Raw genomic sequence first — 12,150 nt, forward strand, 5'->3', positions numbered from 1 at the left:
CTTACCCCCCCCCCCTCTGTCAAAAGACTGCAGCCTATCAGGACCAAAACGTCATGTCTAAAATCAGTCTCTTATCTGTCTGCTGCATCAATGAAATCCCTCATGTCACAAAGACTCTCATCCAGCACACAGAGACACTTAATATTACATCAGTGTTCAGCCTCTAAATTAGACTTAATGCCTTACATTAATGTACACTGGACATTTTGTCTGTTAAATGGTGAATGGACTTCAGCTTGTTTAGCGCTTTTCTAGTCTTCTGACTACTCAAAGTGCTTTTACACTGCAGGTCACACCTACACATTCACACACTGATGGTAGAGGTTTCTATTTTAAGTGTCCATTAGAAGTAACTAAACCCATCACACACATTCATACGCCACAAACAAAGCAGAGGGAGCAACTTGGGGTTAAGTGTCTTGCCCAAGGACACATCGGACATGTAGCTGCAGGAGCTGGGGATCGAACCCCCCAACCTTCCTGCTGAGAGACGACCGACTATACCAACTGAGCCACAGCCACCCCACAATGATGAGCTCCGTCTAGTTAGTTTTTCTTCCTTTGTTATCTACTTCTTTGTTCTTTGTTTTTGCATCATAACACCAAGACGTATCCCTTGTATGTGTAAACCTACTTGGCAATTGACCTGATTTGGATTCTGATTGAACGGTGTTGTGGATTGTTGAGGCAAAGAAAACGAGAGTCTTGACTGGAGTGCTCGGAAGTTCAAACAAAGTGTGGTTAATGTGCTCTTTGGTGGGACACACAAAAGAGTAACTCCCCTGATGAAAGCAAAAAAAGACGTTATTAAAATGGTTCCATCATAGAAATGTTAAAAACAGCCTTCTTCTGTGAATTGTTTTCAGAGCACTTTGAGGCTGGGGGAAGTTTTTGCCTTTGTCTTGTTATCACTGTAGTTGTGCTTTTAAATCAGCACCCTATGCCACAAGTCTTAGAGACTCCATGTTGAATTCATTTTCATTTTCTGGATCCTGTGAGCCTAGTGTACAAAACGAATCTCAGAGAAAAGATACCAAAGGAGTTGCAGTGAAACCGTGACTGGAAGTGATGTCATAGTTCCTTTTTTTAAAGTCATAAATGTATTTTTGCCTTTTTGGTGTGAAATATGAATCATTCACATCTCAGAGCTTCAGGGTGATAAGCACATAGGGGGAGTCCATTAACCTGATGTTTGCTTCTCTCAGGAGGCAGACGGATCCCTGCCCTACCTGCTGGTGCTGTGTGGAGACCATGGCATGTCTGAGACCGGCAGCCACGGAGGTTCCTCAGAGCCAGAAGTCAATACGCCCCTGGTGCTCATAAGTCCAGCCTTCAAAAGAAAAGGTACGATGATTAGAGTTGAGGATTTGAGTGAAGGTTTTCTGTTTGTTGGACGGAAATGAACACACGCAGTTATAACTTGTCAACACAAAGAGTCTTAAAAAGTACGTCACAGCATTATGAGTGCACGTCCTGCTGGAGAGAAATAGTGTTTGTTATCAGTGAAAATGTCCAACGACTCAAACTAAATGTTAAGTTATAATAAAACTACATAAGAGTGAGCATATAGAGACCCATGAGATGAACTTCTTTGCATAAAGAAATGAGGTTGAGTGTGAAAGTGTGATCCTGATAATTGCTCCTTTCACAGCCTATTCTATTTTTGAGATCTTTTCTCAGGTAAATTTTTTTACAGGCTTTATATGTGATTTTTTGATCCAGCAGATGTCGCCCTTGAGACCAGCATGAAACCAAAACAACTTGCGCTGCATTGTTGTGTTAGCATGCTAATGCTAGCGATCTTTATTATGCTCGTATCTTCACACTGCATGTAAATTTACCTGAAATGAGCGTGATCTAGAAACACAGTTAAGCAGTGAGTACAGTATGTTATTCTTCTTTTCTCTAATCCCTCAATTAAACAACTTTTATACGCAAGGGGAGGAGTCAGCCGGCCGTCCCAACGATGTAAACAAACTGAAGATAGGACTCGGAAAACTCTGAAAACATCACAGACAGTGGGACTCGGGTGTTACACCCATTGTAGACAGTCATGACTCACAGAGTTATTTTCAGCTGCTGTATTCAGTTTCAGGAGTTTAGTACATTTACTCACTAGTATCAGTACTACAACTCAAACCATAGCTTTAACACTTATTAGTCAGGTAATGTTCAGTGACACATTCAAATGAGCCGTATGTTCTTAGTAGATTTATGGAATTATCCTTTAGTTCCTAAGTTATTATGTGCATCAAAAGCAAAATCTTGCTAGAAATCTGTGTCCTTGTTATGATATTTCTAACTCTCTTGCTTTTGTCACAGAATAAGTTTAGAAGAGTTGTGCCAGTCAGAAGAATGCAGTTGTCTTACTTTCTCAGATTTGTGAGAACTATTTTACATTTTTAAAATAAACAGACGATTTGGCTATAAAAGGGTTTTAAAGATTCTCAAACGGCCACTTTGACAGACATTTTGGAGAATAACTGCCACTGTTTGAATTCTAGGGAAAGTGAAAATAACATCTTTGGCATCATCATTGAGTTATACATGTATTCATCTTCGGTTAATGGTTGAGTTGTTTTTCTCTTGACGATCAAACCCTCAAGCTTGAATACAAGAGTAGGAAACAAAGCAGTGTGAAATGCTTTTGACACCTTAATTCACGTTTTCTACTTCAGAATTCAGATTTAACATTGGCCTGATTCTAATCTATGAATAAAATGTCACTAATGCAGTTCAATCAAGCCGAGTATGGAGAAAGGTTCTACATGTTTCAGCACACTCCCTGTTCATGGTTTGGCTGTGATGAAGGGATTGAGAAAGCAGTGGCAGTGAGATACTAGCTAATGGGATTGCAAGTGGTGAATTATTTTAAGCAGCAGCAGCATTAGATCAGTCTGTAGGGACTTTGGTTGGGAACTGGAGGGTCACCGGTTCAAGTCCCGATGAGGACCAAGTCTGTTTGTGTTAGATGACTTTAGGAGAAGTAGCAACTTTATCAAATGTATCTTGATGAGTATACTGAAAGTATTTCTTTAGATTCTTATCGTATAAGCAGAGGAATCTCACAGCATCCAACGTTCCAACAACAGAATTTATTAGTGTGCCATTATTCCCCGTCTGTGTATTACAGATAGATATTTATTGCTTTGCTCGTGTGTTTTTGCCCTGTGGTACCAGGTGGAATGGAGACGCCTGGAGAGGTGGAGCAGGTGGACCTGACGGCGACCCTTGCCCTTGGACTCGGCCTTCCCATATCTCAAAACAACGTGGGTCACGTCATCCCTGGTGTTTTTGAGGAAACCACCCTACGTGACCAGCTACGCTTCCTGCATCTCAATGGTCACCAGCTCAGCTGCCTGCTCAAAGATAGCATGTCAGGCTATGACAAAGGTCGGTTCTTATTAATTCACTTTGTTCAACTTTATATCATATTTGGGAATGTTGGGATGCTATCCAGGTCATCGTGACGGCAAGACTGTGATATCAGTTTCTTTAACACAACTTCTTCTCACGACTGAGTCTGGAACAGCAATTCGTCATAATACAACCTCACTGTTATCCACATCCATTAAGAAACAAGACTCATCAAAAACGGTTGACCCTTATGGTTATGGGTTAAGATCTTGACCTATTTTCAGTTTAATCTAACCGCCCATTCACGCTGGAATATAGCACACTTCAACAACCATTTCTTATGTTAACTTGGTTTGGGTTTTTCTGTTGTTGTTTATTTATGCGATTTATGTCCTTGAGGACCGACCTGACAAAGCTTACTTATTTACCCTTCACAAATCTGCATCATGCTGTTCTTATTTCGGCAAACTTAACTCCCATTAATCGCAAGTAAATCACAAGAAAAGCAGTTTCTTTTTTGTTTGGTTCATACTGCTGAAGTGGGCCAGAGTGAAGCCGCTGTATAACTGATGTAGCATGTCACGTCTCTCTATGGAGACATGACATGCAACCTCATCTAACATGGCACACTTTTGAAGGAGATTTGTGCGCTACAGGAAGCTCAGGTTGGAATAGTCCATTAAACATAAAATATGGTAGAAAATAATGTTGACAAGTGTCTACACTTATTTCGATAGGCTCTGCTAAAGTTAATTTTTTCTATCTTTAATAAAATAAGAATTAAAAGGAGAAGTAGGCAGGTGCTTGGTATATCAATTCACCTTGACCTGGCAGTCAGGGCCTATAGCAGCATAACTATAGATCCAGCATTCACTATGAGCTTCACCAAACACAAACATTTTAAGTCTACTCTTAAAACCAGAAGGGTGTCTGCCTCCTGGGCCTAAAATGATAGATTGTCTAAGGGTGGGGAGCATTGTATTACAATGCTCTGCCTCCCGTACTAGCTTTGATGACTCCAGGTAGGCCTGAATTCTGCAGTGCTAAGTTCTAGAGAAAGGGTGGAAACTATGAACATATGCTGCTTGACTAATTCTAATGCATTTGTCTAGTTCTTGTCAGTTTCTATATTATGAGTCTGAAACAGCGCTGTAACGTAGCTGTGCTGTCATTATGCCTTTGTACTTTAACACTGAACCTACAACAGCGTGATACTTGTAGCCTAGTGTGATTTTACAAGGTGCAACAAGAGATAAATGTCCCACCTTGAACTGGCAATGTATAACAGAAATGTATGAATTACACTCAATACAGATATTGGGTGATGTGATTGTTTCTTTAGTACCAGGTGTTGCATATTTTCTGTTTTATCTGAAGTCCCACTAAAGAATCTACAACGCAAAGGCCTGTTTAAATTCCTTTTTGACTAATTTGTTAATCCATCACTGTCCGCCTTGTTCCAATCTCTATATTGTGTTTTTCTCGTGGTTCCAGCCTCAGGCGTCTTGAAGGGCCATTAAGCACTTCCTACACTTCAGACAGATGAAACATGCCTGGGCCATTGATATTGTGGATTCATTGCTGTAGCTCAAGGTTCTAATATTTCTACCAGCCTCTCTGTCTTGAACAGCCAAAGTAACTATTTATCACCTCTATGTCGCTGCCACTGAGAGAGGTGCTGCACTGCAGAGTGTGTGTGTGTGTGTGTGTGTGTGTGTGTGTGTGTGTGTGTGTGTGTGTGTGTGTGTGTGTGTGTGTGTGTGTGTGTGTGTGTGTGTGTGTGTGTGTGTGTGTGTGTGTGTGTGTGTGTGTGTGTGTGTGTGTGTGTGTGTGTGTGTGTGTGTGTGTGTGTGTGTGCGTGTAAGCTTTCCACTTCACTGATATCAAACCACAATGCCCTTGAAGAAGCACCTAATGCACTGTAGTCAAGTGAATACAGGCATTGTTTCATCTTCTTTAAGTAAACGTGAATGACTCAGATCGATCACTAACATGAATGTGAAAAATTGTCCTTTCTTTGGGACTAAATGTCTTCGACTATAGACATATTATCATTTGAAACTTGAGAAAGTGTCAAGATAAGAAACAGTCACCAGCTCCAAATCGATCCCGCTGTGGCTTAGCATTCAATTACTTTTGTTAAGTTGTTTCTCGTGGCAGTTCTTTGATATTTAAAACATATTACTGGCATCAATTGAGGAAAATGCTCTCCAACAATCCTTCAACAATCGCATTAATTTTGTGGGTAGTGCACAAGTACAGCTTGAAGATACATCATTGGAAGGCTAAGGTTGTTTCTAAATAAGTTTGTCTTGATTTTGAAATGGTATTTGATGATTAAGAGTACCACGTTAATGATGCCTCATCCGAAAACAAAAACAAGTTGCTAATGAGAAAGTGAACATGTTCCTATTTTGACAAATGTATTGTATGTCATAGCTGCTGCAGTTCCAACAGGAAGTTTAAGCAAATGTCACAGTAATGGAAAGCCTTGAAATACCTAAAAAACGACCTAATACCTGCTTCACCCCTTCCCATCTCTCTCTGATCCAGAGGTCGGCTTTGAGCAGTTCCGTGTGGCAGAAAAGGCTCATGGGAACTGGATGAAGCTTTACCTGGAGGGCAACAACTCTGAAGTGCTGTCCAACATAGGAAAGAAGGTCTTAAAGCAGTATCTGGAGGCCCTTGCAGCCATGAGCTCAGCCCTCAGCAAACAGCTGGGCAAGTACGACATGTACTCCATGATCGCAGGCATGGTGTTTGTGTTTCAGGTGAGCACGTGTCATTTCATTCATCATGACCACTCTTAAGATTGACAGATTGAAGGAATGTTAGGTCTGTGTTTTTTTTTCTATCCTCAGACTAAACTCAAGTGACAAATGTCATTTTTACTCTCATGAAGAGGCAACTTCTATTTTGAAAGCTTTTATTTTTGTTGGAGGAAATCCTTAAGATTGTAATTGCCACACATACGTTTAATCATCTAAGGAGCTGTTCTGTGTTACAGTGATAGTGTGTGTGTGTGAGAGAATGTTTTACGGTAGATGATCCCACGGTTCTTAAAAATGATGAATTATTAATTACGGTAATTGTTTTTCTCTCCTTCTGTCTCTCTTTTCTCCTGGCTCTTAAGCTCCTGTTAGTCTTACTGCTGGCTATGCCGGAAGCTCTCAGTGGTGAAGCAGCAGTAGACGTCCCCGTCCTCTCATCCCTGCTCTCTCTGCCTTTCTACCTCTTGTGCCTGCTACTCGCCTCAGTACACGTCTTAGTGTGCACATCCACTGAGAGCTCCTGTTACTTCTGCAGCCTCTCCTGGGGTCTAGTGTTTGCTGCTGTTGCCTTCTCCTCAGCAATGTTTTGTACTCTGGTCTCTATGGCAACAAGGCATCTTACCCCAGGAACAAGCATTAACAGGAAGGTGAGTCTGTGCGCTGTTGACTTTCTTCATGAGGAGTTTTGAGTTTTTTTCACCTACAATTCTGTTTATGTAAATGATGCAGCACCGATCACAACAAATGTGCTACTGAACAACTTTGATCAACCAGCTGCAATTCCAATTAAAAGTTTTTAAAATAGCTGCATTAGAAGGCCCACATTAGTGTAAATAGAAGTTATGGCACCGCAATCAATGCTAATCTGAAAGAACGAATTAGATGACATGTTGCATGATTTAACAACTTGTGCACACAAGTTATTATCTTGTGCAACATAATTATCATAATAAGAAAAAAACTTGTCTTCACAAGATAATATTTTTAACTTTTTTGGACTTCAGGGACTCCGTAAAGATCCCCTCATGAACTGCATCAACTAAGGGTGCACTCACACTAGTGAAGTTGTGTTGAGTGCACTCTAAATCTCCCTTAGTTCCAAGCAAGAGTGCTTTTTTGTCTCTGTTTTTTAAAAATAGAGCCTTAAAGCCTCAGAGCTTACATGACAGGATGTCTCTTAACGATGTTTCATATTATAGAATGTGCTAGTAGAGTTTGATAAATGAGACTGATTTGGATTCAAACCCGGGCCGTCCGCTTTGAGGACTGCAACATCTGTACATGGGGCACGTGAACAAACCAAAATTTTCATATTCTAGAACACAAGTACCAGAATGAATTATTTCTGTCATTAAACAGGCGTACGTGTTAAAGCTGACTACTTCTATTAGCTTTAGTTTTGTTGGGGAAACAATTATAAAGCAGCCCAGACCTGCTGAAGAGAAAAAATATGCCTTTATGTTTGTGAGTGGATAAAATCAGTTTATGAAAGCATCCATGGGTGAACGAGAACAATATTTGAATGACAGCTCAAGGTTGCTGTCTGCTGCTCTTATACAGAAAATATCCTTCACTACAATATGGTGACTAACAGCAGTCGTGACTCGTGAAAGAGTAGAGTTAATAACCTGGCAGAGGTAACCGAGAACTAATAGGTGGCTGCAGATTTAACTGTCTAATTGTGAAGTGCGTAGGTCAAGTGTGTGAGTCTAGATAAGGTCATCTCAGCGACCGCTTTAACCAAATACTCCACTGAGGGGAACAGTTCTAGCTGCCCATGTAATACAAAGGGTGTGGGTGAGGTTTAAAGAGGTTGTATGTCTAGTCAGGCTTGTCTAGTTATGGTAGTAACATCTCTTGGGTCAATTATAAAAAGGTACCAAGTTTCAGTGGTCTTAAGTTCAATGCATTCAGTCACTCAGCAGTCATGCTCCTAAGGTTTGTAATTCTTTAAGCCCTTATTATTATTTGACTTTGACTAAAGTCATGATAATCATCTGCAGATCCCACATCTGGAACCTTGCCAAACTTTCTCAAGTCACCACATAACGTGCATTTTCTACTAGTTGATGTCCCTATAAAGGCTCCTTGTTTTAAGTGTGTACTTAATGCAGTTTTCATCCTTCTCATAGTTGCCCTTCAGGAGCAAAGAGTGGTCACTGTCAGAACTCGATGCTTTACTGCTGGCCGGCACAGTCGGACACACCCTTAGTCTGGCGGCCAGCAGCTTCGTGGAAGAGGAGCACCAAACCTGGTACTTTTTGCTCAACACCCTCTGCCTCGCAGTCTTCCAGGATGTCTGCCGCAAATACTTCAGAGAGCAGAGAGACACTTCGGACGAAGACGAGCATATCCTCCTTTCTAAAGATTGTCACTCGTCTGTTCACCAAAAAGCAGACATTTGCTCAGAGAAATGGCTAGCATTAGCCACGCCCCCTTTCACTCTGATCTGCTGCAGACTGATGCGCTCCCTCAACCAGACTGGAGTACAGTGGGCTCATCTTCCTGACATGGGACATTGGCTAAACAGGTTTGGTTTTCCAGTATCCTCAGTTATTTTATGTAAATAGTGTAGCAGCACCCAGAGATATTTTCTTTGCAGTAAACTAAGCATGGAGGATCCCCTGAACATCTAACAACACAGGTCGACTGTTCTACTGTCTTCCACTCCAGAAATGCATATTTTAGTCGTTTGTTTGGGTTAATCATGGTTTAGTTTGATTTATTTATGTTGGTTTTATTCTGGTTAAACTCGGTTTGGGTTTTTGTTATTTACATGGCACCTAACAACGATACCTCTATAGTCCACTCAAACTCTTTTGAGCCCATGTCGTGAGTGGCTGACCATGTCATATGTAATGGCATTTGTGAGCAGCTAACCAGTTCCTTGCCATTTTAGATGGCGGCATACACAAGACAACTAAATATTTCCCTGACATACATTTAATGACAGATATGTATAAAAGTCCTTCTCTTTCCTTGTACTAAAATCTAGCTCTGTTTTTCTGGCAAAGAGGCAGATAGCGTAAAATAGCTTCTTGGACAGCTCATACTGTAGCAAACCGTTAGTTAGTTCCCCAGTAAATCTGTGGCTGTTTCAGAGCCATAAATATTTTTAACAGCAGAGGGTAGGGTATTTTAATGTGTTCTTTAGGTACATCACACGGTGGAAAAGAGAGCTGGATTTTGGCATCTTCCCTGTCCACGGTTTCCCTTTCTTTCTCGTACTCCCTGCTCTGCCTGGTACTTGGATAATGAGATCTAGGATGTGATGTGCCTCATGTTGTCCTAGAGTACCCAACAAACAATGCTGTCTGGTCCAGCTTACAGCTAAAGTGCTTCTTTTCAACTTCGATGTGTCTTCTGAAGTCATATTTTACATGTTCTCAGCTTGGTGCAATAGGGAACTTGATAAACTTAAATTCAGGGACTTCGGAACATCTGTGTCTTTATTACATTTTGAATCACAGATTGACAATGTGACTGGCAGTGTGGCATCTCATCCAAATAAACTGTCAGTTCTATTGTCATTTGTTATTTTTTGATGAAAAATCATACTTTGTATATGTACAGTATTCTAAATTGTCTCTATTTTCTAAAGACTCATGTGAGGTTCATATTCTTTGCTGTTGTTTGTCTGTTTCCTCTTTCTAGCTCCGAACACAGGACAGTACTGTCTTTGCTGGCTGCATTCTGTTTGGTTCTTATCTACCTCCTGGTTCAAAGACGGTGCTCATGGGTGTCCAAGGCTGCCCTCGCCCTCGGACTTGTGGGTGTCTACAGCTACCGTGCAGCTGTTGGCAATGTCATGTTTCCCTGGCAACACGCTGGTCGACCTATGTCCAAGTAAGTTTCTTTCCCCTTGCCCTTCATTAACCTTTCTCTCACTGTAAAATTCAACAGGTTGCTGTTTTGTTATTCTGAGTTGATTTAAATGCAGGAGTGCTGCGTTGCTCTTGTGAGGCTGATCATGCAGGGTGCAGTGCTGCATGACTCTTAAAGAAACAGTTAGACTGACATCTTGTGTACTGAGAATAGAGGGCAAAACATATTCAATCAATTTATCTATCACCTACTCTTTCTTTACCATTAGCCTTCCCTCCCCCCTTTCCTTAAGTCTCCCTAACAACAAGTGTTACCCAAAAGTCCTAAAAAAGGGGGGGTGGTTGTGTGTAACACAGAAAAAGAAATGTTTCCTTCCTGGTCCCCAAACAAAAGGCCAGACAATTGGCTCAGGTAGAACAAAGGCCCAAATAACAAGCAGAGCGAATTACCTCTCTTTATAACTACCTGAAACAAATGAAACCAAAAGACAAGAACTAAACCTAACTGCCGCTCTAACTTAACCAAGAAGACAGAGAATGAGAGAGAGAGAGAGAGAGAGAATAAAAAAGGGACCTGAGTCGAGTCCGCGTCTGCACATCGGAGAACAACACAGAGAACAGACACATAATGGAGGGTGAAATGGAAAGGGGCTGTGGCTCAGTTGGTAGAGTCGGTCATGCAAGCTACATGTCCGATGTATCCCTTGGCAAGAGACTCAACTTCAAGTTGCTCCTGCTGCTTCGTCAGCGGTGTATGAATGTGTGTGAATGGGATTAGTTACTTCTGATGATCACTTCAGTCAATCAGGGTGTGAATGGGTAGGTGTGACATGCGGTGCTCTGAGTAGTCAGAAGACCAGAAAAGCGCTGTGTGTCAGGAAAAGAGAACTGAAGGGAAGCAAGGTGGTAAGATTAAAGTAGATTGTGAACAAACACTTAACTAAAGCGGAAAATAAAGAACAGTTGTATCTTGGAAATGAGAAGTAGGTTGATGAATAGTCTCAATATTTTCAAACAACCCACTCCATCACCACCATGGCCCCGCTGTAACTCTGTGGGAATCACTGAAATATTTCAAACAGGTCTGGCAGCAATGACTCCTATAAAATGGCCCGCTGTAAGATTATACTGCCCTGCTAGGTTGCTCAAACATACAAACATGCTCACATAGTGGCCAATACAGAAGTATTTTCAAAGTACAAACAATTGCCATTTATATGGGTTCATGTAGGTATGCACTTGAATGCAACAGCACATCATACATTTTCTTGTGCTTGATATACCTTCATGAAAGTCATTACAGAGCCCTTTAAGGGACATGGAGGTGAATTTTTGGGTGATCTGGCCAAAACTTTTAAAGTCTTCTCTGGTCAATTACTCGTCAGCAGAGTATTGCTTTTATAAATCCAACACCTCTGTCCTCTCACAGCAAGGTAGAAAGTGGGCTCCAACATTCATCGATACATGCCTTGCTCTGAGCTGAACAGCTTACAGTGGCCTCTATGCACAGCCAACAACAGTTCAGTCATTTGGTTGGAGAAAAATATTTGGTTCTAAGTTTGTTTACATTTAGCATATGTATTTTATGTTAGAGTCTCTAATAAGTCATGTATCATAGTTCAGTTAATCATTAAACAAACCTATTGACAAACTGCTGTTTGATAATTCAATTCACCATTAAAGGTCACATATTCTCCTCCTTTACAACCAGTTAAGTCTCAGAGCTCCCCAAAACATGTCTGTGAAGTTTCTTGTTCTAAATCCACTCTGATTCTGTATTTGATCATGTCTATAAACCCCTCTATTTCAGCCCTGATCAGAACAGGCTGTTTCTGTGTCTGTAGCTTTAAATGTAAATGAGCTGTTCATTGGGCTTTCTTGCACCATGCCCTATTGTTTGGGTGAGAAGGCAGACTCAGAGGGCAGAACAAACACCCACCTGGGGGAGGGGTTACTGCGCTTTGTGATGTCATGAAGGGAAAATGGTGGTGGAGAGGATGGGCTTTCCTCATAATTTGGGGGGTTTGTAGACAAGCTAGTGACACCTAAAAGTGTTTTCCAAAAACATGGTAAGGTGTATTTTGCATAATTTGTGACCTTTTTAAATGTTGTTTTAGTCTTTTAACTTGCACTCCATCACCACTCTCCATACTATTCTATAGTGCTATCAATGTCTCTGCATGTTACCTGATAGTTTT

At 41.1% G+C, this 12,150-nt stretch overlaps 1 protein-coding gene across 1 annotated transcript in view; it reads left to right on the top strand.

Annotated features, from left to right (window-relative positions):
* pigg (phosphatidylinositol glycan anchor biosynthesis class G (EMM blood group)) overlaps positions 1-12,150 on the top strand; it is a 28,276-nt gene that overhangs the window by 6,480 nt on the left and 9,646 nt on the right. Inside the window, exons 5-10 of the mRNA XM_061048746.1 lie at positions 1,206-1,344; positions 3,181-3,393; positions 5,911-6,128; positions 6,491-6,775; positions 8,261-8,658; positions 9,783-9,974. Coding sequence (XP_060904729.1) covers positions 1,206-1,344; positions 3,181-3,393; positions 5,911-6,128; positions 6,491-6,775; positions 8,261-8,658; positions 9,783-9,974 — 1,445 coding nt within the window. The remainder of the gene's footprint in view (positions 1-1,205; positions 1,345-3,180; positions 3,394-5,910; positions 6,129-6,490; positions 6,776-8,260; positions 8,659-9,782; positions 9,975-12,150) is intronic.

The sequence above is a fragment of the Labrus mixtus genome, chromosome 10 (assembly GCF_963584025.1).
Source record: "Labrus mixtus chromosome 10, fLabMix1.1, whole genome shotgun sequence".
Lineage (NCBI taxonomy): Eukaryota > Metazoa > Chordata > Actinopteri > Labriformes > Labridae > Labrus > Labrus mixtus.